The 27,915-nt window shown below is 37.8% G+C and overlaps 1 protein-coding gene across 1 annotated transcript; it reads left to right on the top strand.

The window, feature by feature from the left end:
• Window positions 1–539: 539 nt before the first annotated feature.
• Window positions 540–27,373, top strand: LOC139007082 (transmembrane protease serine 11E-like). The gene is made up of 9 exons (XM_070410114.1): window positions 540–616; window positions 7,048–7,169; window positions 10,107–10,174; window positions 13,369–13,532; window positions 15,639–15,677; window positions 17,361–17,538; window positions 18,645–18,904; window positions 19,485–19,627; window positions 26,990–27,373. The coding sequence occupies exons 1-9, from the start codon at window positions 541–543 to the stop codon at window positions 27,149–27,151; spliced, it is 1,212 nt and encodes a 403-aa protein (XP_070266215.1). The 5' UTR covers window position 540; the 3' UTR covers window positions 27,152–27,373.
• The last annotated feature ends 542 nt before the right edge of the window (window positions 27,374–27,915 follow it).

Genomic DNA, 27,915 nt, shown 5'->3' on the forward strand with positions numbered 1-27,915 from the left:
GAAACTCTATCTGGAACCTGGTATGATTAAAGCTGCAACACATTTCTTGAGCAGTTTTAGATTCTAGAGGAGTGGAAACAGGCTTTAAACATTTCCAAAGCTCCTACAGTGCTAACTCAGTGTCCTGCACACAGACAGCACAATAAATCATGGCTAACATTTGCATAGCACTTTCTACATGTTAGGCACTGTTGTAGGCATTTTACACGAAGTCATTTATTTAATCCTTACAACAATTCTATGAGATAGGTTTACCATTATCATCCTTGCTTTATGGACAAGAAAACTGAGGCACAGAGAAGTCAAATTACTTGCCAAAAGTCAGGCAACCAGAGCCAGACTGGCTTAGCAGCCTGGGACCCAGGGTGTGTTCTAAACAGTATTCTATCATCTGTTCGAGTGTCCTGAATTCCTCAGGAATATCTGTTTTACCCAAGAAGTGGGCACAGGGTGCACTGTGATATAATTCACCCATTTGCTTTCTTTCTCAGGTCTTCTGTGGCCAGGGCCACGAAGAGAGAGTGTGTGAAGCCATGGGTTATGGGCCTCATCACCTTTTTATCCCTGATTGTCCTGGCCGTGTGCATTGGACTCATTGTTCATTATGTGAGATACAGTAAGTATGGGCTGCCCTGGCATCATGTGATTTACCCCAAATATTTCCTCCCGTACATTCCTGTTTTGGTTAGCCACAGGCTTATTCATTCATTACTACAATTCACTTGCATAGCTGGTACGAAGAACGCTTTACCTGCCTTGTTTCATGTTTAATCCTCACGAGCCAAGGAGATTCTTCCATCTTTAATGAAGCAATGCTTCCTACTGGGAATAGCATGCTCGTTTTTATATTCATTAATAATCAACTCTTAATTAGGGGAAGACCACAGGATAGCTAGAGTCCAGTGGCTTGAGTTGTTTGAGGTTATAGGGCAATCACCTTGATTTAAAATAATTATAAGTCATTGAAATCCTGACAGCCCAATTAATTAATCACATAATCAGGGACTATAAAAAATAAGTAGGCTCTATTCTGTGCTGGTAAGTTAGAAAAATGCTCAGAGTGATATATTATTGAAGAAATGTTTATTTCTGTTATTTTAAATCTCATCTTGGGATGTATTATAAGTGAGTAAAGAGGACAGGATCTGCTGAGAAGGCTAATTATAAGGAGATTCACTCTGCAGTAATTGGGTACCTCACTGCTGAATGAAACGTGAACGCTGCTGTGCTATTGGAAATTTCCCCAGGGTACTCCAGAACTGTTTTTTAAGGGCACGACAACCCTTCTGAAGTTTCCTCCTACTTTGCCTCAGGTTTTAATTAGTTGACTCCACTATGACCTATTGGTTTAATATCTCCCTTACTGACTAGGTAATGCTTTGATGTTCAAGACCCTGTAACTAAAGAGGCTAATAACTTGATTCTAATTTAATTGGGAATTTGCAGAAGTTTCTTTCTTGTAAAGAGAAATGGTGGTCTGTAATTTGGTGATCTGCTAGCAGACACAATCCAGTCTTAATTATCCAAGCAAGATGGATCATTAACGAGCAGTTTAAAGGAAAAAAAAGTAATGTAAAGATTATTTTTGGTAGAATTTCCCCACATGCAGGTCTTTGAATTTGAAGTATTTGCATTTTGAAAATTTTTCTGGAGCATGTTTTTATTTTTTATTTCACCCCCTTCTTTTATTTTACTTTATTTTTTAAAATTAAATCTTTATTGTTCAGATTATTACAGTTGTTCCTCTTTTTCCCCCCCATAGCTCCCCTCCACCTGGTTCCCACCCCACCCTCCGCTCTCACCCCACCCCCACTGTCCTCATCCATAGGTGCATGATTTTTGTCCAGTCTCTTGTCGCATCCCCCACACCCCTTTCCCCCCCAAGAATAGTCAGTCCACTCCCTTTCTATGCCCCTGATTCCATTATAATTACCAGTTTATTCTGTTCATCAGATTATTTATTCACTTGATTTTTAGATTCACTTGTTGATAGATGTGTATTTGTTGTTCATAATTTGTATCTTTACCTTTTTCTTTTTCTTCCTCTTCTTAAAGGATACCTTTCAGCATTTCATATAATACTGGTTTGGTAGTGATGAACTCCTTTAGCTTTTCCTGGTCTGTGAAGCTCTTTATCTGACCTTCAATTCTGAATGATAGCTTTGCTGGGTAAAGTAATCTTGGTTGTAGGTTCTTGGTATTTCATCACTTTGAATATTTCTTGCCACTCTCTTCTGGCCTGCAAAGTTTCTGTTGAGAAATCAGCTGACAGTCGTATGGGTACTCCCTTGTAGGTAACTGATTTTCTTTCTCTTGCTGCTTTTAAGATTCTCTCTTTGTCTTTTGCTCTTGGCATTTTAATTATGATGTGTCTTGGTGTGGTCCTCTTTGGATTCCTTTTGTTTGGGGTTCTCTGTGCTTCCTGGACTTGTAAGTCTATTTCTTTCATCAGGTAGGGGAAGTTTTCTGTCATTATTTCTTCAAATAGTTTTTCAATATCTTGTTCTCTCTCTTCTTCTGGCACCCCTGTAATTTGGATGTTGGTGTGCTTGAAGCTGTCCCAGAGGCTCCTTACACTATCATCGTATTTTTGGATTCTTTTTTCATTTTGCTTTTCCAGTTGGGTGTTTTTTGCTTCTTCGTATTTCAAATCTTTGACTTGATTCTTGTGATCCTCTGGTCTGCTGTTGGATCTCTGCATAATATCCTTTATTTCAGTCAGTGTATGCTTAATTTCTAGTTGGTCCTTTTTCACAACCTGGAGGGTCTCACTAGATTTCTTGAGGGTCTCATTACATTTATCGGCGGTCTCACCAGACTTTTTGAGGGTCTTACTAAATTTATCGATGGTTTCTAGAAAGTTCTTGAAAAACTTTAAAAGTGTGGTTTTGAACTCTATATCCAGTTGTTTGCTCTCCTCCATTTCTGTCATTTGTGTCCTGTTTCTTTGTCTCCGCATTTTTTATGTTTCCCTGTGTTGGTAGAGTGGCTTTGTGTGCTAGGTGTCCTATAGGGCCCAGTGGCTCAGCCTCCCAATTACCTGAGGTGGACACTCTTGGTGCACCCCTTTGTGGGCTTTGTGCATAGTCTTGTTGTTGTTAAGCCTTGATTGTTGTAGGTATCACTGGGAAGAATTGACCTCCAGACCAATTGGCTGTGAGAATCAGCTCTGTCTATGGTGGGAGAACTTCTGTGCTGAAGACACCCTTATGAGGCAAGACTTGCTTCAGTGGGGCTTTGGTGCTCACTGAGTCTGCCCCCTGAGTGTGTCCCTTATGGATCTGAGGAGTTGTAATTGGATGGTCCCACTCTGACCACTGGGTACACTGGCTCTTGGATCTAAGGAGGTGCTAATTTAGCCTCTGCCTGAGGCTACCCAGCAGGAGCTACGAAGAGATCTGCAGATTCCCCTTCCTTGTTTGGGGTTTGGAGGTGCCTAGATGAGGCCCAGCTGTGAAGCAATGCAAGCCGCTGTGGGGCCTTGGGCCTTCTCTTGGAAGTTCTGGGTCTGTCTGGCCCAGCTGCAGTTTGTTAGGTAATTTTCAGATTGCAAAGGGCCAGGGCATTCATATGCAAAAGCCTCTGCTGCAGCTTGGGTGGGGTCTCAGGGAATCAACAGGGCGGATCAAGCAGCTATGGCTGATCCTCAGCCCTGCCCTAAGGGGCCCTGTGTCTCAGTGTCCCGGTAATCTCTGCAAGCACCTTTGAGAGAAAACCGCCCTCGAGTTCCGAGTTCCGAGTTCTGCCCGCTGCCAGACAGTCCAGTTTCTTCCCGTATGAGTCTAGGTCCCCAGAGACTCTCCCGGAACTGGAGTTCAGAGCAGTCGGGGGCTTGTGATTCCCTCCTGATTCAAAACGACAGCCGCATCCTCAGTTGCCAGCCCTTGCCGGTGCGCCTCCGTACCTCTGCATTTCCGCACCTCCTCTGAGTCTCAGTGTGCTTTTCTCTTTCCTTCTAGTTGTAGAATTTCCACTCAGCCAGCCTTCCTGTGGTTCTGGATGATGTCCGTTTTGTCTCTTAGTTGTATTTTTGAATTTGTTTTCTGGAGCATGTTTTTAATAACAAAATAGTAGCTGAAATAACTTCACAATCCTATAATTCTGTTATGAATATACTGAGTCCCATGATGTTGTAAGCATTATCACTCTTCTTCATGGATGCCTAGGACTACATTGCATTCATTTTTGTATTTTCAGAAATTAAGAGGATTCTTGCACATATTAGAAACTTAATTAATGTCTATTAAATACAGAATGAAAAATAACAAGTGAGTCATACCTATGATATTTTCTAGGGGCATATTTTGGCTTATCTGACTTCATAAGGAGTCCCAAGTAATACTAGGGGTCTTCATACTTGAGCGAGAGAAAATGTTTCTTATTTTTCTCCTTTGCTTCTTCCCAAGCCAAGTGTTTATAGAGGCTTAAAGTCTTATTCATATGCATACAGTGAAAACCTGGCAAGATTTTTTCCAGTAACCTGTTCCTGGATCCTATTGTTTGGATGATCAGTTGAGTAATATGGAACACAGTTTCTACTGCCCACACAGCACACCTGAATAAACAATTGTTGTGACGTGTGTTACTGTCATAATTGCAACCTGCCCTCTGTGAGTGGATATAGCACATGTGCACTTGGAGATGGGACACCTAGATAACCCAGCTAAACCAAACAAATCTATTACAGAAACAGATAGATAAAGCTGGAAGTGATCAGACTTGAAGAAACATTGCTTTGGCATAAAGCCCAGGACAGCGCAGATTTGTGTGTGCGGTGTGTGTCCACGGGCCTTTGAAGCTGCATTCCTGTCCCCTCTGTGATTTGAATGACAGAAGGTGAATCTATTATGAGTAACATCATTGTAGGTTATAGAAGCACAAACCTGTTAGAAAACTTATGTTCCTCCTTATTTTTTTACTTTTCTGTTAACATTCCCAATGATATTCTTCAACAACTACACATGCCATATAATTTTGACAATTGGGAGTATCTTTTGACACTTAGTGATCTGTTTGAGTCATTTGATCAAAGTAAAATATTTACTACAGATAAGTTGTTTATTTGGTTGAAGTATATGGAATTGCTGATTTTGACCTACACAAACGGCAATTTTAAATGATTTAATCCAGTGGTTCTCAACCTTCTGGCCCTTTAAATACAGCTCCTCATGTTGTGACCCAACCATAAAATTATTTTCGTTGCTACTTTATAACTGTAATGTTGCCACTGTTATGAATCATCATGTAAATATCTGATATGCAGGATGGCCTTAGGCGACCCCTGTGAAAGGGTCGTTCGACCGCCAAAGGGTCACGACCCACAGGTTGAGAACCACTGATTTAATCTAATGATTAAATAAACAACACCAAAACAGGTCTAAGGACATAGAAGAGTCTGTTCTTTTCCTTTTTAGAACCTTACTATTCAACATGTGGTTGGGTGCCAGCAGCATCAGCCTAGTGCTTGATGGATGAGCTTGTTAGAAAAAAATGCAGGGTCTTGGGCCCAAATTCAGACCTAAGGGAAACGATCGGTCAATATTTCAATAGATTAAAAACCTCACTTAAAATTGTGTACATTGCCAGGGCTCTGCCTGCATTTCAGCTTGCACTGGCCATTCAGGGAAGGGAGGTGAGGAAGCGGGGAGGAAGGTAAAAACTCTCCAGTACCTCACTTAGGTGGCTAATGCTCAGCAGACCTTGACCTTTCAGTCTCTCCAGCCTGACTTCCCTCTCCTTCATGTGTCACTCCAGACCTTGTCAGAGTCTGATTGGTGGCCATGACGTTCTTTTGAAATTTACCAGGAGTTATTTTGCATAAGTTGCATATAACAAGATATTTTTCTTATAGCTTCAATGAGTGGGTTTGTTTATTTGCTTCCACCCCAAGAAGCAGTATGTAAAGAACATTTGTGCTTTGGGAGTTAGACCTTAGGTTGAAGCCCCGTTCTGTTTTTTTTTTTTTTCTGGCTGTTCATGTTGGGTTTAGGCAATTTATTCACATTTCTGAGGCTATATCCGGTGTCTGATAAATGTGTATAATACTGCCTTCCCATGAGGGTTTTTATAAATTAAACGAGATATGTGAGTATGTCTAGGACACAGGTGTCCAATGTTAGTTTTATTTTCCTTGGGGTTTAAGTGCAAAGGGAACAAATAAGAAGCAACAGAGAAGGGCAGAGAGCTTGAGATTGGGTGAGACATGCTCCATTTTCCTGTGATAACCATACACAATAGTCTTGATCACCATTGTATTTCTAATGCTCAGCACAGAGTCCCTCACAGAAAAGGTAGTTGGCATTAATATTTGTTTAATGAATTTTCTGAGGGCTCTGTGCTTGCTTTGTGTATCATGGGGTAGATGAAAAGCTTTCCTGAATGAATTCTTCAGCAGATCCCAGTCGTGGGCTGCTTAAACTAGATGCACAAAAAAGAGACAATGGCTAAGGAAGCCGACAAGCTCCAATTCCCGTGGCTGCCAGGAGAAAGAAAGTAAATAGTGTGAAAAGGGAGCCAGGTGAAACTAAATAGTGTCCCTGGAAGTGTATGCCAGGTGGCAGCTCTAGCTTCTTAAACTATATATTGAACTCCTAGCATTTTAAACCCTATCCTCATCTTATTCCTTAGTCAAAATAAATATTCTTACACTAGACTCCTATGGCCAGAATTATGGAAGAAACCTACTTTTGGAATAAAAAAATGCATTTACTCTTGAGAAGTTTCTAAATCCATCCATGTGTGTTTGCTCAGATGGCATGACTTGCTACCACCTGTTGCTTGTTCAGGAATGGATAACACATGACTAATTAACCCATAGGAACACCAAGCATTTCTTATGGCTTTTACACTCTAAATCTCATGATGATTAATGTTGTTGTCATTTCTTCTGAGATAATCATGAAGCTCAGGGCAGGATGATGCAGATGACGACATGGGTACAAACATTATTTCCAGTCAGCCTTTCCAGCAACCACTAAATAGGAAAATGATAATGCTTCACACACATCTGATAAAAATTATGATGGGTTTTTATCTCTTTTCTTGTAGATCAAAGGAAGACCTACAATTACTATAGTACATTGTCATTTACAAGTGACAAACTGTATGATGATTTTGAAAGAGAGGCTTCTAAAAATTTCACAGAAATGAGCCAGAGAATTGAATCAATGGTAAGCATTTTTTCCCCTCCATTTCCAGGGCCATCACTTTTTTACCATAATTTTTAGTACCTTAGCTTCTACGACATCTATTCCACTGACCTTGCATATCTTTGCAAAATAAGGAGAGCCCCCTCCCTAAGTGATATAAAACAAAATAACAATTCATGACTTCAGAGAGTATGATGTGCAGAACTGAACCAAATGACCTTAGCCATTTCTTTATGTTTCTCCTACTCACCCTTCCTTAGCTAGGGCTACATGCTTAATCAGAAAAATCCAGAAATTCTGGGAATGTGAGGGTTGATGTATCCTAGACTTCTTAAAGAAGAAACCCTGAGCAAAAGAACACCAGATTAAAAATTATTGGAACACATACTTGAATAGTATTTTCGTATTTAAGAATCTAATCTTGGACCAGTTTTTGATAATAAGTGCATAAGAAATCCATGGGTACTCATTCTATCATGAAGGCATCAACATTATCCTGAGGGATAAATGAAATATTTTAAGAAGTAGAAAAATAAGTAGTATTGGCCAAAAGAGCAAGGGCCTGGGTGGTGACTTCTTATTGTCAGATTACTTAGAGAATAATTCAGATGTTTCCTGATATTTTGTGAGGTAATTAGTGGTATGATGTGATAGAAAGCCCCCTAAGCTAGGAGATGGGACATTTATTTTCAGTACCATGTACTAGCTAGTGAGGTGTTCTTTGGGGCATCACTTATCATTCTGGACAAATTTTTTTATGTGGATATTAGGGCATTAAGACTGGATCATTTCCAAATCGTCTTCCAGTTCCAACACCCCGAGTAATAACAGAATGGCAGTGAGTTGCCTGGAAACTGCCCGGTAGACTAGAAGCCTGAGGATTCGTACACCTTGCTGAGGAGGAGGTCAAATCTTGGTTGTATTTGTATTTGTAAACACCAAGTCAGGGAAATATCTGAATAAGCTCCTCTTTAAAGCAATACACACACACACACACACACACACACACACACTGAGTGGCCAGATTACTATGACTACCTGACGTTTGTAGGTAAATTAGCTATAATTTCGTGCTGAAGTTGCTAGAGAGCCAGACCATTATAAATAGGGAAGCAGGTTGTTTACCATGACAGTAGAAGTGATTTTTTTTCTGAAGGTATGGGTAAAAAATGTGATTTAACAGCCTTTGAACGTGGGATATATTTGAATGTGAGAGGCCAGATTATTATGACCACCTGACATTTGTAGGCAAATTAGCTGTACACTTCATCGTATGGGATATGGAAGCCAAAGGCCTGTTCGAACACCTTTGCTGTCGGCAGTTACCATGATGAAACATCTCCAGTTTGCACAGGAACACAAGGATTGGACAGTCGAGCTTTGGAAAAAAGTCATATGGTCTGATGAATTGTTTCCAGTTGCATCATGCAGATGGCAGAGTGAGAATTTGGCGGAAACAGCATGAAAGCATGCACCCCACATGCATGAGTACAAACCTTCAAGCTGGTGGGGGCAGTGTTATGGTTTGGGGCATGTTTTCCTGGCATTATTTGGGCCCTTTAATTCGTGTGGAACAGTGTCTGAATAGCACAACATACTTAAGTATCATTGTTGATCAAGTTCATCCTATCATGTTGATGGCGTATCCCAATGGAGATGGCTTCTTCCAACAAGACAATGCGCCATGCCATGGTGCTCTTATTGTGCAGGAGTAGTTTCAAGAACATGAGGGAGACTTTACCTTGCTTAGGTGGCCCCCACAATCACCAGATCTCAATCCAATTGAGCATTTGTGGGATGAAGTTAAAAGAGCCATCAGGCAGCTGGTTCCACAACCATCAGATCTCACAGAACAGGACAGTGCTATTCATCAGGCATGGTGTCAAATTCCTCGCATCACCTTTCAACATCTCAGTGCCAAGAAGAATCGCTGCAGTATTGAAGGCAAAAGGTGGCCCAATGAAGTACTGATGGGGTGGTCATAATAATCTGGCCATTCATGTTCAAATATATCCCACGTTCAAAGGCTGTTAAATCGTGTTGTTTGCCCATAGCTTCAGAAAAAAATCACTTCTACTGTCGTGGTAAACAACCTGCTTCCCTATTTATAATGGTCTGGCCCTCTAGCAATTTCAGTGCGAAATTATAGCTAATTTGCCTACAAACATCAGGTGGTCAGAATAACCTGGCCACTCAGTGTATATATTTATATATATACTAGAGGCCTAGTGCACAACATTTGTGTACTGGGGGGGTCTCTCAGCCTTGCCTGTGCCCTCTCACAGTCTAGGACCCCTCGGGGGAAGTCTGCCTGCCGGCTTAGGCCTGCTCCCCCTGAGCAGGCAGGTGGACATCCCCTGAGGGGTCCATAGCGATGTGCTGCAGAGGTGGGAGAGGCTCCCACCAACCCCACTGCACTCACCAGTCTGTGGGAGCGCACTGACCACTGGGGGCAGCTCCTGCATTCAGTGCACATCACAGTGACTGGTCTTCCATCAATTGTTCGATTTGCATATTAGCTGTTTATTATATAGGGTAAGTTTTTCACCAGGTTTGGAAACCATGTGACATTCATGCACTCATATCTCTAACCCAATTACTAGTTGGCAGAATTAATTCATTTCCCTTGTATACTTTTGTCTATATCTCAGGATGTCAATATTTACTGTTACTTTTCAAAAAACAGTCTGTTTATTCTCTTTTATCTCTTTTTGAGTGTAGTACAACTGATGTCACTTCAGACCCCTCTATTATGGTTCCCCAGCTCCTATAAGTCCCAAGGCAGAGTTCACTGGAAATCACTTAAGTAGAATACTAAAAAAGGGTCCTCAAGTTTGGCACATGGTGATATGTTGGTCATTGTGTTTTGTTTTTAATTGAAAAAAATGTAAACTTTAAATTAGCTTGCAGAATTTCAAGGAATTGTTGCTGGAATAATTTGAATATTTTTTGGAACAGGTGAGAAATGCATTTCATAAATCTTCATTGAGGGGAGAATTCGTCATGTCTCACATTATCAGATTCAGGTATGTAGATCTAAATTACTTCTGAATACAAATTAAAGCTAAAGCTGTTGATGTAATCAGTTTATAAATGCTGTTTAAAGTGTTATAATGTGATGTAATTCAATTTCACAAATATTCATTTCGCACTTATTCTGTGTAAGTCATGGGTTACAATGTGTCTTGCTGATTTTCTAAATGCAAAAGAAAGCATTTGCAAGATGATTGAGAGTTTCAGAAATATTATTGGTGGCTATGTTATAGAATTATGGTTGTGTGTTTTTTTGGCAAATTCTAGCACAAATAGGCACCTACCACATCTTTCGGTTTAATAGTAAATAGTGTAAGTAGATAAGGTTTGTCTTCATCTCTTGGTTTTCCTTATCAATTTTCTTTGCTATTTTTTATTTTACCCTTTCTGCTCCAAGTATTTAAGATCTTAGATCTGACTATCAACCATGAATAAATAGAAATTTAGAGCACATTTTATGCAAAGCACTATATGAGGATCTTAAATAATATATTGTCTTAATGAAAATTACTTGTATTTTTCAAAAATAGGATAAGAACTCTTTCCAATATTATTTCAATGACAAAACTCCAAGATTCACTTCTTAGTCTATTACTTTGTTGACATCTTTAAGGTGTTACTTTGGTTACTTTCACCTGAAAATTCTGTCCTCTTTAGTATTTGAAATATTCTTTCTTGGGTCTCTAATCCTTAATTTTTTTCTCTCTAAAGAGGACTTCATCCACATTTGTTATTGAAATCCAAGTGTATTTTTCCAGTCTAAACTATTTTCCTGGCTTCTAGAACTATATGCCTGCCCAAGTACATTTCCACATGGAAGTTCCACAGAAATATCTTGGAGTCAAGGAAAACCCAGTCTAATGAGAAACTTAGGAGTCATCATACACTCCTTTCTTTCCTGAACCACTCACACATGTATAACAAAGTTATACCAATTCTATCTTCCCAACCACTTTCCAATTTATTTCTTCATCCTACAAACCTTGCTGTTCATTATGTTTTCTTCTGTTACTGCAGGAGGAAGAAGTAAAGTGTGTTGGAAAGATAAAGTTAGTCTTAGAGATGTTGAATTGAGATGCTAGGGAACCATATGAGCCTGAAATATGAGTCTAACTTGGGTATAAATGAAATTTCTCAGAAAAAGGGTAATGAAAGATAAAAAGAATGGTTGATGAAAAAAGCTTGATGGAGAACAACAATGTGTAAGGAGATTCACAAAAAATAGGAACCTAGGCAATAGGGAAGAAGCAGAAAAAAAAAAAAGAAAATTCATGACAGATGCACAAAATTCAAGAAGAGACTGGAAAGAATGGACTGATGTATGAGTCAATGAGGAAGTCTTTAGTGTAGAAGAAAGACTCAGTGGACTGGGAGGGGAGGAAGCAGCGTGCAAAGAAGTAAATATGAGGTAGAATGTAATTTATCTGTTCAAGAAGGTTTATTGTGATAATAAGGTGAGAGATACATTGAATTTCTGGGGTAGGGAGAGGATTTTATTTGTTTTTGTTTCTATAAGCCAGGCAGTATGGGAATATTTTAAGAGACTGAAGAAGAAATAATTGATGTGCGGGGTTGCTGAAAGGCTATGAGATACATAACAATAATCTCTTTAAAGCCCTATTTGTTTCTTCAGATTACAAAAGCAATACAAAAAGATACACAGATCAACAACACAGTATTATGTAAATAGAACCTGAAAGCTCTCTCTCCAATAATTCCACTTCCAGAAAGAACTCATCTTCTTAACCATCTATTTTGCACATATTTTTAATGACTGAATGTACATCTATTCCATTTTTTAGTTGGCTGTATAGTATTTCACTACAAGTATGTGTCAGGGTCAACTTAGCCAATGCCCTTTTGATGGACACTTGGGTTGTTACATATTTTTGGATTTAAAAACAAGGTTATGATGAACATATGCATACATATCTCCTTGTACATACAAGAGGGTATTTGAAGATTAAATTTCTAAAAGTAGAAATACTGCATCAGAGAGGGTGGATAATAAAACTTATAATAAAAAAACTGATCTCAAAAAATATGATTCTAATTTATAATTCTGTTTATAATTTATGTAAGAGTTAATGCCATGTAGAGGTAGGAGTAAGATTCTATGGGAATTGATCATATGTGAAAAACATGAGGTGGAGCAGCTGACAGAATGAGAAAGAGTAGTCAAGGCTGAATCCAAGTCAGTAACTCATTCAAATAACAAAGGTTAATTAACACTCTACCTAGAAAATACAATCACATAGAGTCAACATAGTTTGGTCAAGCTTTCTAAGATTCTTAGGATTTGGGAGTTGTTTAGGAGAGCCTGAAGGTTGCTTAGGAAAAACTATTGGTTTTAAGTCACTGGGAGTTAAGCCTGAAAGCTAAAGCCAGAGTCAATTTCATATTCAGTAAACATTATACTTGATAATTAAAAAAATACTTATTGATTGATTTCAGAGATGAAGGGATAGGAAGAGAGAGATAAAAACATCAATGATGAGAGAGAATCATTGATTGGCTGCTTCCTGCCCATTCCCTCCCTCCCCCAACTAGAGATCCAGTAGCAACATGGGTATGCATGCACCCTGACTAGGAATCGAACTGTGACCTGCTGGTTCATAGGTCAATGTTCAACAACTGAGCCATACTGGTGAGGCTACATTTGATAATTTTGAATGGCTAACAAGAGAAGTGTCTTTTTATGTCAATAACCATGTACTTAACTGGGTCCTTTGGTTGTAATAGAAACCATGAACATACTAGCTTATTACTATCAGAGAGGCTGAGTTGGGAGTTCTATATGTGGTAACCAATAGGAATATAGAAGAAAATAAACTAGATCTTTTAAAATTACATGTATGGATTTGTTTTTTGTGTTTCAAAAGAATGATAAAGAAAAATATACTATATAATAAAAGTGTAGAATGCAAATTGTCCCCTTGACTGGGAGTGCTCTAGGAGTTCGACCAGGAGGCAGCAGCAGGTAGTTGGGGAAGAGAGGGAGCCCCAGGCCAACAGTGGTAGCAGGCAGCTGGGGGAAGGGAGTGAGTAACTGCTGGCAGCCGGCAGTCACTAGGGACCCTACCAGTGCATGAATTTCATGCACTGGGCCCCTAGTATATGCTATTACTCTAAATTTTATTCTAAACTATATTTTAAAACCACATTTTTTTTCCTTTTTGATCCACAGTAAAGAGGAAAATGGAGTGTTGGCTCACATGCTGCTGATTTTTAGATTTCGCTCTACTGAGGATCCTGAAACCATAAATAAAATTATTCAACGAGTTCTACATGAAAAGCTGTATGATGCTGTAGGGCCCCCTAAATTAGATCCTGAATCAGTTGAAATAAAAAGTAAGTTTATTTTTCTTACTTAGTTTAATTCTCTTACATAAAATATCTCCATGTTAAGTTTGGTCTTGGGCAATGATTTTTAGAAAATTATTTCGGATGCCCTTTAATTATGGAGTCTTGCCACTAGTAGAACATTTCTTTGGGACCAAATTGGTCCTAATAAAGTATTTTAATTTTTTATACTACCCAAAACTTATGGCTTGCATGCAAGTTTGTCATTAAGTAATTGTGAAATTCATTTAAATATTTATATATTTAACCCAATATATATAAAATAGTATTATTTCAACAGTCAATGTACAAATTATTATGAGTATATATCTATAATAATAAAAGCATAATATGCTAATTAGACCAAACAACCTTCCAGACGACCTTCCGGACTAAGCCATGGCGCTGTGAGACCAAGGCAGAGGCAGCTGCGGTGGCTATGGGGTCCGAGCCCCTTGCACGAATTTCATGCATTGGGCCTCTAGTATATGTATATATGCATATACTGTATATGTGCATATATATATACATATATATGTGTATATATATGTATATGTATATATATACATATATATAATACTAAGGCTTTGAAATCTAGTGTATATTTTATATATATAGTGCATTTCAATTTAGATAAGCCACATTTCAAGAGCTCACTAGGCACATGTGGCTAGTGGTACAATATGGGAATTGGTAGTATTAGAAATGAGACCATAGGGAACAAGTACAAAGTGCAAATATAAAAGCTGGTAGACTTCACTAGAGGCTTAGCTTGATGGTCAGCTACCTTACTTGCTTACAAAGGAGACTTCACTAGTCAGAGCTACTACATAATTTGTGGGGCCCAGTGGAAAAGAGAAAGTTGCATTCTTCAAAAAGCAATTTAAAAAAGGGCTGTTAAAGGTAATAAAATATAAGTCCTCTCATGGCCTTTTTCTCTCATGGTCTCTTGTTTTGTCCTGGTGTTTTTATTTCTTAATGTCATTTAAAGTAAAAAAAATTAAAATTACTAGCATGAGTTTTACTGTTCACATTCATTCTGTGAAATGTCAATTTTAAATACAAATATAAGAGCATTTCATTTTTACATGGAATCACAAAAATTATACAATTGTATTTCACAGCTCATACATATATATATTTCAGTTTTTACCAGGTCAATGAAAACACTACACAAGGCAAGCATGAGCTTTTTTATTTACCTTGTTGACACATGCACATTTTAAAGGCGTTCTCTACCTTTAGCTTAAGCAAAGATGGCTTATTTATTTGTTATTATTTATTATCTATTATTATCTATGCCATTATTTCCAGCAGAAACTGTTGGCCAGTGCCAAGAATAATGAGAGCAAGAAAGAATATATTAGAGTGCATTGGTTGCTCATGTCTACTAGAATGTCATTGCCTCCCTTTTAAGCACCCTCTGGTTCACACAGGAAACCTGGCCTCTGGGGACCATCACTGCCCTCTGCCTAATGTTGAGAAGTCAACGAACTAAGGAGCCATTGGTTAGAGTCAAATGACGATGTGAAGGCAAATCGCCTTGCTAAAACGTTGGCAGAAGGAAGACTTATACTAGTAAAGAGATAACATTGGTTTTAAATGGGCGTGAGAACTAATTTATGGAAATGCCACGTGGTTGTTGTACAAATGGGACTATGCCTATGGCTTTAGTAAAATAATCTGAAATAGTGGCCAATAAAAATAATATCATTGCATTTGGTCAATCCAAACTGTGGTTCAGACCATTATTTCCCTCAAAGAGACTGTGGTCCACACGCATCTTATTTCCTGGTATAAAACTCATGCTCCTGGGCTTCAACACAAAATCACTGAGTCAGAATTACTGGAAAGAGAAACAGGTATTTATATTATGAAGGTGCTCCCTATGTTACTATCCTCACTAAAGTTTAAGAAACACTGTTCAGATCTCTCTTTTCCCCAAGGCAGTGAACATACTATGTCTATGATAAAAATAACTATGTTGCTTTCTTTACAACCTAGAGATACGTTATTTTAAAATAAAATTAAACCAGCCTTTAGTATTTGAAGTATTCAGAGGCATTATGCAATTTCTGATGAGCTGATCCTGTTCAGCATTTCTGTATATTTCAGAAATCAACAAGACAGAAACGGACAACTTTCTAAACAATTGTAAGTTTAATATATTTATTAAAATTACATGACTTGAATGTAAAATGTTAACACTAGATTATTTAGGCTTACTTTATATGGTGTTAAGGGTCAGAACAAAGTTTGAGTGTTCCGTGTACAGCTCATGGTGCTTTAGCTTACCTCTGAGGCACATTTTATTACTAAAGAATAACAAAATTGGGGGAATTTTGGAGTGGATGTATGGGTGTTCACGGCATATGTGTATTGGAAGTGAATCGTGCAGTTGTTAAATAAGAGGCAAAAATACTTCTTAATGTTCTGATTGAAGATAACTATAATATACTTTCACAAAAGTTTTCTAAAGATTATAGAAAAGTAATCTGAATGTTGGTATTTTTCAGCTAGAGGAAGAAACTTATTATTCTACACAAAATAAAATCTTCTTCTTTATTAAAAATATATTTTTTATTGATTTCAGAGAGGAAGGGAGAGGGAAAAAGAGATAGAATCAGTGATCGCTGTCTCCAGGAAGCCCTTACCAGGGATTAAGCCTGCAACCTGGGCATGTGCCCTTGACCAGAATCAAACACGGGACCCTTCAGTCTGCAGGCCAATGTTCTATCCACTGAGCCAAACTGGCTAGGGCAAATGAAATCTTCTTGATTAATCTCATATTGTGGAAATAACAGGCAATCATAGGGCTAGAGTGTATATTGATGACATTACCAAAGGCCTAGATAACATTTTTTACCTGTATTTTAAAAATTCTGACTCTAGACCTAGAATTTCCTTCCCTCATAGCAGAGTACTGCATCAGGATTTAGTGAGTACATTAGATAGTTACAGAATAAGTACAGAATATATTTATCTTAAAAGATGGAAGGAAATATGCTACTCACCAGCTCAGAATGTTGGTTGATACATAAATTTAACTAGGCATAAGACCAAAGGATAATCCTATTACTTAAATAAAATATATTCTTGTCACCAATATTTATTAGGAACCTACTATGTGCTAGTGCTTTGGTAGGCAATAGGGATATAAAGGATGAAATAATATCCCTGCACAAAGAAGCTCATACTCTAATGGGACTATATGTATAGGGACTAGTGCATGAACTAGTGCATAACTCTAAAACAATAGCTCTCAAACAAGGGCAATTTTGACCCCCAAAGAATTATGCCCTATGTTGGCATTTTTGGTTATCATGATTGTGTGTGTGTGTGTGTGTGTGTGTGTGCGCGCGCGCGCTGCTGGTATCTAGTATGTATAGGTCAGGGGTCCTTTTAAACATCCTATATATACTGTCCTAGTATATAAAGGACAGTCTCCCGCAACTACTAAGAACTATTCATCCCAATTGTCAATACTTCCATGGTTGAGAAACCCTGTAATTAATATATATATATGACAGGGAGAGAGGTATATACACAAACAATATATAGAGTATCATTTTTTTAATGAAGGTATTAATGAAAGTTATAACTAATCCAGTTTGAGGATGAGGATTAGAGACAGCATCCTAGAGGAAGTAATGACTAGTTTAAATCTTACAACAGGAATACGAGTTAAATAATGAAACACAACAATTTAAGGAAAGGGAAAAACAAGAGAAAATGTTTGATACTACTGGAGCTCAAAGTATGAAAAACTTGGAACACAAAAACACAATTTGAAACTTAAAAGCAACCGCTAACTAATGCATCATCTCTCTTGGGCAGGTTGTGGGACTCGGAAGAATAAAAGTACAAAACAGAGTGTCAGGATTGTTGGTGGGACACAGGTTGAAGAGGGTGAATGGCCATGGCAAGTTAGCCTGCAACTGGATGGGATCCATCGCTGTGGAGCAACTTTAATTAATGGCTCATGGCTTGTGAGTGCCGCTCACTGCTTTAGAATGTAAGTCCTGAACCTCATGAGTGATTGGGGGTAAGCAGAGTGCGTTGGGGCTTGGCAAGAAGAAAATACCTTATGAAGTTTAAGAGAGATGAGTTTAGTATATATTAAAGAACATACACATCACAAAGAGTGGGAAACTCTTAAATCAGTGATTCCCAAAGTGGGCGCTACCGCCCCCTGGTGGGCGCTGCATCGATCCAGGGGGGCGGTGATGGCCACAGGTGCATTTGGGAGGCATATATCTTTCTGTTTAATTGCTATTAAAATTTAAAAAAAAATAATTTCCAGGGGGCACTGAGTAATATTTTTTTCTGGAAAGGGGGCGGTAGGCCAAATAAGTTTGGGAACCACTGTCTTAAACCTTAGTAAAAGGTTTCATAGACTGGAAATGGAAATGGCATCAAAGTACATCTGGGTAAATTATCCATTGAAAAGCACACAATAATTTGTCAGAGGAAGCAGGAATTTTAAGACATCTTTGGACTTTGAGCTTGATATCAATGAGAAGAGCCATAGCTCTCTGCTGCATATCTAAGAGAGATGGAGGCTAGGTGGGTTGTAGGTTTGACCCCAATGGGGAAGTTTCCCATGATAAGAATTAAATATGAAGAAACCTGGTAGTAACAAATTGTATAACTGAATAGGTTGGCTAGTTATATTCCAAGGAATAAAAAATTTTTAACCTAGAGTAAAATGCCTACAGTATAGAGGATTGTAATGCTTTGTTAAATTATTGTGCAGTCTTTTTGGTTTTCAGAGAAATGTTTATGTTTGTGGGGGTAGGTGACATGGTGCATGTAGAATGCATTTAGTTCTCTCATCCTGTACAGGATATGCTTTCCGTATATGCCTCGGAGTCACTGATGCCAGAAATGTCAAAAGGCCCTAAGGTCTGGAGTGGTAACTCAGCATGCAAAGGAGCAAGATACATGCCATTGTGGTGTTTCTACCTGATCTGACCCATGAGCCAGATTCCCAGATTGTTTCTAAAAATAGAAACTATATTTTAAAAAACACCTCATATGGGCAGATTAAATTGTTTCATGGAAACCATTATATTGGTAGAATGGTAAAGTGGAATTTATTCTTCCTATCTGCCTTCCCAGGTACAAGGACCCAACCAGATGGACTGCCTCCTTTGGAGTAACACTATATCCTTCTAAAATGAAACAAGGCATCCGGAGGGTAATTGTGCATGAAAAATACAAATATCCATCACACGACTATGATATTTCAGTTGCAGAGCTTTCCAGCCCTGTTCCCTACACAAATGCGGTACATAGAGTTTGTCTCCCTGATGCATCCTATGAGTTCCGCCCGGGTGATGAGATGTTTGTGACCGGATTTGGAGCACTGCAAAATGATGGTGAGAATCTGAAGAGAAACTCAAATATAGTCACCTAATTTAGCATTCTAAGGCATTTAAAGAATAAAATGTCTTTATGCCAAAGTATGCTAGTTGTTTGGACCTGGGCCAGGTCAGGCTCCGCTTGTAAATCTAGAAGATACATAAATTCCTTCATACCTTAGGTTACTATCAAGTGCATCGCTACTACCATAGTAATGGTGCTTGGAAAGGTATCTGAAAGAGTAAACATGTCTGAACTTTTTGCTAGGGTATTGAGGACAGAATGAGGGATCATTAATATATTCAATGGTGAAGATAAAAGAATCATAAAACTCCCATCCCCTCCTACTAAAATTACCTGCTAAGCTTAACAATGGAATATAAATTACTTACACCACTTGAGGTTTTTTTCCTGGGCACCTAACTTCTTATTTAAAGTGCTTAGAAAAACATTATCTCCCCAAATATTACTGTATCTGAAAAATATATAACCTAAGATTCTATATTATCATCTTGTCCGATAATTATGAAAGACTTTTTTCAGGTCTATAAAATATATGTATATCAATAAATATAAAGACTATTTTTTTTGCTTTAGGTGGCAGTCAAAATCATCTTCGGCAAGTGCAGGTGAATCTCATAGACACTGAAACCTGCAATAAACCTCAATCTTACAATAATACCATAACTCCTAGGATGTTATGTGCTGGCTCCTTGGAAGGAAAAAGAGATGCATGCCAGGTAAGTGGTTTGACCTATAACTTTTTGGCCAAAAAAGTTAAGCTGCATAGATTTTTGCTCACCATATATTTTGAAAAAAATTGTAGATTTACAGAAAGTTGTAGAGATAGTACAGAGAACTCCTATGTACACCTCACTCAATGTCCCTACTGGTGACGTCTCACATAACTATAGTACATCATAAAAGCTAGGAGATTGACATTGGTACAGTGTGTGCTTCTAGTTCTATGGCCTTTCACCTCATGTGTAGATTTGTGTAACCACCACTGCAGGTGAGAACTATTTCAACACCACAAAGATCTCCTATAACACCCACTTTCCTCCCTCATCACTTTCTCATCACTCATACCTGTCAGTCACCAATCTGTTTTCCATATCAATAATTTTGAGAGTAAGTTTGAGAGTGCTATATAAATAGAATTACAAAGTAACTTTTTAAAAATTCCTATTAGTGTTTTTGACTAGATTATCTCTTTATGGACAATACACTTTGTAGTTCCTCTAAGTTATACACACATAACTTATCACAGTCTACTGGTGTTCAGATTTTACTAGCTTGAGTGGAGTATACAACAGAAAACTTACCTCCTTTCAAATCTCTTTACTCTTCTCCATTTGTAATATTAAATATTAATAAAAATAAAATATTACATATTTCCTCTATATGCATAGGGAACCACATCATACAATATTTTTGCTTCAAGTGCCAAACATAGAAAACTCAAGAAAAGGAAAGTGTATTTACCCATAGTTTCATTCTTTCTTTCTTCCTGGTTTTCTAAGATTCTTTTTTTATCATTTCTCTTCTGCTTCAGAAACTTTTTTGACCATTCTTTTAGTGTAGTTCTGCTGGTGACAAATTTCTTTAGATGTTCTTTGACAAAATACTTGTTTCCTATTAATTTCTGAAGCATAATTTTGCCAGATACAGAATTTGGGATGGATAGTTTTTCCCACCAGCACTTAAATTATGGCCTCCTTGATTCCTAATGAGGAACCTGCTATTATTATAATTATTTTTTCCTTATAGATAGGTTGTCATTTCTCTCTTGCTGTGTTCAAAAACTTTTCTTTGCCCTGACTGGTTTGGCTCAGTGGATAGAGCGTCAGCCTGCGGACTGAAGGGTCCCGGGTTCGTTTCCAGTCAAGGGCATGTACCTTGGTTGTGGGCACATCCTCAGTGGGGAGTGTGTGGAGGGCAGCTGATCAATGTTTCTCTCTCATTGATGTTTCTAACTCTCTATCCCTCTCCTCTCTGTAAAAAATCAATAAAATATATTTAAAAAAATTTTTTTCTTTGTCTTTAGTTTTCAGAAGTTTTAATTATGTGCCTTGGAATGGATTTCTTTGGGTTAGTCTATTTGGGGTTTGCTCAGCTTTTTAATCTGCAGGTGTCTGCCCTTTGACAAATTTGGAAAAATTTCAGCCATTATTTCTTTGTATACTTTTTAGCCCCACCCTCTTCTTTTTTCTCTCCATCAGGGACTCTAATGGCAGAAACATTAGTTCTTTTGTTATAGTATCAGAGGTCTCTGAGCTTCTGTTGTTCATTTTTCTTTTTCACTCTCTCTGTTGTCCAGGTTGGGTAATTTCTATCATTCTATCTTTAAATTCACTGATTTTTATTTTGTCATCTTTATTGAGTTTTTAAAATTTTTATTTTGATTATTGTATTTTTCAGTTCTAAAATTTCCATTTGATTCTTTTTTTATATCTACTATTTCTTTGTGGAAACTTATTATTTTTTATTTGTTTCAAGCATGGTCATAATTTCCCATGAAGACATTTTTGCAATGGCTGCTTTAAAATCTTTGTCAGATAATTCCAAATCTCAGTGTCAGTATTTGTTGGTTGCTTTCTCTCATTCGAGATTTTCTTGGTTCTTGGTATGATAATACATTTTAAATGTACCCTTGACATTTTGAGTATTGTTATGAGACTCTAGATCTTATTTAAATCTTCTACTTCAACAGGCCTCCTCTGACATGACACTGGAGGGGGGAGGGAGGTGCTGCCTCATTCTCCACTCATCCTCCCTTGACACCGAATGATGTCCCAACTGACTGAGCTATATTGGCCAGGACTCAGATTTTTTAATATTTGCTTTATTTATAGTGTCCACAGTTTTATGTTTTTTTTTTCTTAGAGGTATTTACTTTGTATAAAAGGAATAAGTATATTCCATCTTGGTCCATAGCATAGACATCTTTTTGAACTCTGGTTTTGCTTTTTAGTACATAGGCTATCACTGTCGACTTTGAACCTTTGCCAGATATGACAATAATGAACTATATGTCTTCATGCACATTGCTTGATATAATGTTGGAGGGGATCAATAAGTAATTCCTTGAGTATGTCCCTATATACCCCTATAATTTTTATTTCGGGATTTGATAGATCTTACATTTAATGTGCTCTCTAAGCCTTATTTTGGTCTTTGAAATTCCATGCTATTCTGTATGCTTTCCAGTCTGGATTCACAGAGTGGATATAATTATTTTTTAAGATTTTTTTCAACTTTCCATTTTTTTTTCTCTCTCTCACATACATACTGCACCTCTTCATTGGCTTCTCTTCCCTTAATGCACAGTTGACTTCACCATGGTCCTTTCCCAACATTTACCTCTGGGTCAGTCACGTTAGTATTGCTCAGTTGTCACATTAAACTCTTTCACCCAATTGACCCTTTCTTCACACTCTGGCAAATACTCAAGATTAAACTAATTTCATGTGTTTCTTTTTTTCTGCTCTGAGGCTCTGTTTGTTCATAAAGGAATGTGGATTGGTTCCAATACAACATTCTACAAAAATTTCAAAATTGATTCTGTAAATAAACCTACTCAAATAAAACCAACTTAATAAGATTCACTGGAAATTACACTTGATCCTCATTATTTGAAGATTCTGTACATGTGAATTAATCTACTTGCTAAGATTTGTTTGAAAACATAAAGTCAATACTCAAGGCAAATTCATGATCATGCACAAATTGGAAAACATTTTTAGTCATCCAGTGAGCATGCTCCTACCTCAGATTCAAAAAGGTGATGCTGCCTTCTTGTTTAGTTTTAACAGCATAAATTTATGCTCTTTTTGTGACAAATTTAATGCTACATTTTCCACATTTTTTTGTGCTTTTTGTTGGCGATTTTGCTATTTTAAATAGTCCCCAGTGTATAGTTCTGAAGTAAAGTGCAAGAAGGTTGTGATGTGCCTTATGAAGAAAATAAGTATGTTAGATAAACCTCATTCAGGCATGAGTTATAGTGCTGCTGGCTGTGGGTTCAGTGTTAATGAATCAATAATATATGTTAAATAAGGTAACTTTAAACAGAAATACACAAAAAATGTGGTTATGTATTGATCAACTGATAAAAATCTGAACAAAGACTCATGGAAGCCTAACCCTGTATTTCCCCTAGGAGCAATGATGATTCATAATTCACTAACTCAGTTTATGCAGCAACTTCATAGAACATAACCACCCTGAACAATGAGACTTGATTTAGCTGTATTTTATTTGACTTTTTGATAGACATACAAACCAGATCTACAATCATTGTATAGATATTATTGTACATCTTCTCTCATCGTAATCCCCTTCATCCTATTTGCCTTCAACTTTACTAAAACTATTGAAAACATCTTGTGCTTTCACATGTGTGATCATCACTTATGGTTTTCATTCAAATACTGCAACCTCTATTAATAGTAATGTTCTTATTAAAAGTTTCAGAGGAACAGCTGTATGCTTCTTTAGTTTTATTTAAAAAATTTTATTAGAGAAATTTTAAATATATGCAAAAATACCTCATCCTCAACCCCCTGCTGCAGCACTCAGTTCTGCTTTCTCCTTTTGATTCTTCTTTCTCATCCTCTCTCTAAGCCTGGCTATCCCTTGAGACTCAGGTCTCAGATGAAATTTTTCTCTCTTATCCATGTATTCATTAAAAGAAGGTATCTTTTTTTTAGAAGTCACTATCACTTTAATGACTTCAAAATCTACATATCCAGAATTAACCTCATGCCCACATTCAGTCTCACATTTCCACCTACTCCCAAACCATTTTCATTTATATGTTTTAAGTTGTTAATATAAGACTAACATTTGTATTTGTGCCATCGCAAACTCAACAGGCATCATGAAATGTTAACTAGATTTTCCATTTTCAAGTTTCTCATTCATATTATCGGGTTTCATTATTCTTGGGGTCTTTTACTCTTCTATCTTCCTCACAGGGAGTCAATCAAGTCCTAGAATACTTTTCCTCTTTATCATATCTTCCATGTTTATCTCTTTTGCCAACATTTCTTTTGTTTTTTTTTTTTTTATATATATTTTATTGATTTTTTACAGCGAGGAAGGGAGAGAGATAGATAGTTAGAAACATCGATGGGAGAGAAACATCGATCAGCTGCCTCCTGCACACCTCCCACTGGGGATGTGCCCGCAACCCAGGTACATGCCCTTGACCGGAATCGAACCTGGGACCTTTCAGTCCGCAGGCTGACGCTCTATCCACTGAGCCAAACCGGTTTCGGCACATTTCTTTTGTTAACACTCCAACTTATTCCTTCATTACTTCATTTCTTGATCACTAAAGTTGCTTCCTGGTTTGGCTTCTTACTTTTAATTTTAGAAGTTTTTGTTATGTGCATTTTGAATAAACTTTCTGTTCCCACTAAATCGCTCCCACTAAATCGCTCACTAAAAATAATAAGATTTATGAAAAAAATAGGGTTAGAGACAGATCAGCAGACCCCACAAACGCTATGCAACTTTTAAAAAATATTTTTTATTGATTTCCAGAGGAAAGAAGAGGGAGAGGGAGAAAGAGAGAGAGAGAGAGAGAGAGAGAGAGACATCAATGATGAGAGAGAATTATTGATTGGCTGCCTCTTGCATGCCCCCTAACTCGGCATGTGCCCTGACTAAGAATTAAACTGCTACCTCCTGATTTATAGGTCGATGCTCAACCATTGAGCAACACTGGCCTAGCAAGCTATGCAACTTTGTAACCTGAAAATTAACCACAATAAATAATTGTACCTTGAAAAATAACTTGGACAGTGTAGGCAGGAAGAATGCTCAGGGCGGCTGGTGGCTGACTTAGGGGATGTTAAAAATGCATAGAAATAATGACTGGAAATATCTGGTTTTCTGGGACTGAGACAATGCACATGGGAGTGTAGCCCTAAGTGGAGGAGGAAGCCCAACCTGCCAGGATCTAAGAACTAAACAGGACTGGTGTGTGCCTGTGAGTGTGTGTGTGTGTGTGTGTGTGTGTGTGTAGGTTGGGAGGTGTAGTCCTAGGCAGAGGGATTTTTTAAGCATTTTGTTAAAATAGAGCCCCAAAGGCTTCCTTTTCACCTGAAGATTATAATTCTCCTCCCATTATTCTGGCTTCCCTGGATGAGACAAAGCACATATAAACCATCACTTCCACCATTAGTGTTAGCAGAACAGGTATATCTTTCTCTATTTGATACTTGCTGGACACCACCTTATTTTCCATCTTGTAATGCTGTTGGAGACATTGTAATATATTTTCTTTGACTAATTCATTCTCAGACTTCTTCATTTCTGTCTCTTAAACAGATTTAAACTTTGTTGTCTCTGGAATCTACTATTTCTTCATGCCAATCAGCTCTGCCTTTATATAGGCTTTAGTGTCAATGATCAAAATGATTTGTTTTCAAATAGCACCATGTGGTACATCTTATTTCTATAAATAGATTGTAGGCTCCTTGAGGGCAAGGCCCATGTGTTTCCACTCTTATCTCCTACCTACCACATATTAGGGCATCAGTAAACACTTATTGGTAATTGACTTAAAAATTACAAACATGTTGCCTGGCCAGCGTGGCTCAGTGGTTGAGCTTCTACCTATGAACCAGGAAGTCACGGTTTGATTCTTACTCGGGGCACAAGCCCAGGTTGCAGGCTCCATCCCATTGTGGGGCATGCAGGAAGCAGCTGAGCAATGATTCTCTCTCATCATTGATGTTTCTATCTCTCTCTCCCTCTCCCTTCCTTTCTCTGAAATCAATAAAAATGTATTAAAAAAATACAGGTAGGGGAGGGTGGGGGTAAGGAGGAGAGATCGACCAAAGGACTTATATGCAAGCATATAGGCCTAACCAATAGACACAGACACAAGGGGGTGAAGGCATTGGGGGGGAGGGGGGTGGGACAAGGGTGAAAAGGACACATATGTAATATCTTTTTTTAAAAATATTTTTTATTGATTTTTTTTTTACAGAGAGGAAGGGAGAGGGATAGAGAGTTAGAAACATTGATGAGAGAGAAACATAAATCAGCTGCCTTCTGCACACCCCCAACTGGGGATGTGCCCACAACCAAGGTACATGCCCTTGACCGGAATCGAACTTGGGACCTTTCAGATCGCAGGCCGACGCTCTATCTATGGAGCCAAACCAGTTAGGGCACATATGTAATATCTTAATCAATAAAGAAAAAATAGAAAAAAAAGAAAAAAATTACAAACACATTGTTTAAAATTCAGCTATTGTAAGTATTAGTTAATAGTTTTACATGGACAAAGGAAAACTCACAAGGAAATTAGTATAATGTAGAGGGAAAACGTGGGCTTCTGAGTTAGATCACTCGATTCACATTCACGTCTGCCACACTAGCATGTGACAACAGGCAAATGACTTAACTTCTATGGGTTTCAGTTACCTTATTGCTAAAATGGACAAAATGAAACACAACCCCATGTTTTGTTGCCAGAATTATAAGAGTGAATGAAATAATATATTAATTAATTAAGTCTTTATAGAATGCTGAACACTTAATGAGTGATCAATAAGTAGAGAACCCAGGAATCTGATCAGCCAGTACCTTAGATACTCTTTTATATAATCTTCAAAATAATTACCAGAGGTAGGCACTACTAGGAGCATTTCAAATAAGTAAATTAAAGGTCTTAGCCAACTTGAAAGGGCCAGACTTGAGATTTAAGCCCAGGTATTTGATCTTATGTCCATGCTCATCATCAGCAATAGACTAATCACCCTTCTTTTGAGAGCTACGTGACACTGATAAAGAGGCAACCAGTATGGAGAATTACTTTGTCAGATGTACCAGGTAGGTTAAGAATTCTGTTCTCCAAAGAGATTGAGCTTTTAATCTCAGTGTGAACCCTGAGGCTAAGCCAATTCTGATGGTTAAGCTTCTCCTTTATGTGAATTATGATTTAGAGGGAATCACTTGTGCATTTGAACACACTAAAGACTTTTGAAAACCTGCCCTTCCATTTGACTTAAGTTAGAAGAAAAATAGCAAATTCCTCTGTAATGAGTGAATTATTAATTACTAATCTTTTCCTTCTCCTTTAGGGTGACTCTGGAGGACCCCTGGTTAGTGCCGATGCTAGAGACATCTGGTACCTTGCTGGAATAGTGAGCTGGGGAGATGAATGCGGGCAGCCCAATAAGCCTGGTGTTTATACGAGAGTGACTGCCCTCCGGGACTGGATCGCTTCCCAAACTGGTATCTAAAGGAGAAAAACTCAGTAGAATGGAGTGCATTTTTGTTTATAGGCCATTTTCAGAGATATGGAATTACAGAAGAAGCTTTGCAGGTCACCTCGATCTGACCGAAAAATGAAACTGTCTGCTTGATGCATAATTTCCTTCTAGCTCTGCTCCACATGTGAGCATCCTGCTTCTTCCAGATGGATTCTGTCTCAACTTGCATTCATTTATTTTACAAGTTTTCTGTCCTTGATGCCTTGTTGACATAAAATTTCTCATGCATATATACAATTTGAAGTGATTCCTTCTTTCATCTCCCCAGTTTGTTCTACCAGTACATTTCCACTTTCAAAGTGCAGGACAAAGAATAAAAGAAAATATAAGAACGAAAAAACTACATTTTTATGTACAGAAAAATACATATTTTTTTTCTTAACAGAATAAGACAAATGATCATATTTATTATGAAAGGTCAAGCAGAGACAGAATACCAAGCCCTTCATGATGGACAACGAATGGGAACTAAGCTAAAGAAATTTACAGAGGAACAAGATTTAGCTTTTCCCCCATTTCCAGTAAAAAAAAAACTACAGAAATAAATGTGGGGAATGTTATGTGTTCTTGTGACTTAACAATAATTTTGCAAACTCTATATAAAGCAAATAACATTTATTTAACATTGCACTGCTGAGGATGGTAATATCCTCCTATCTAAGAATAGACAAACATGGTAATTGACCGTACCTTCGCTACGCCTCCCATTGGCTAATCAGTGTGATATGCAAATT

This window comes from Myotis yumanensis, unplaced genomic scaffold (assembly GCF_028538775.1).
Source record: "Myotis yumanensis isolate MYYU_CA2020_CCGP unplaced genomic scaffold, mMyoYum1.0.hap1 SCAF_1, whole genome shotgun sequence".
Lineage (NCBI taxonomy): Eukaryota > Metazoa > Chordata > Mammalia > Chiroptera > Vespertilionidae > Myotis > Myotis yumanensis.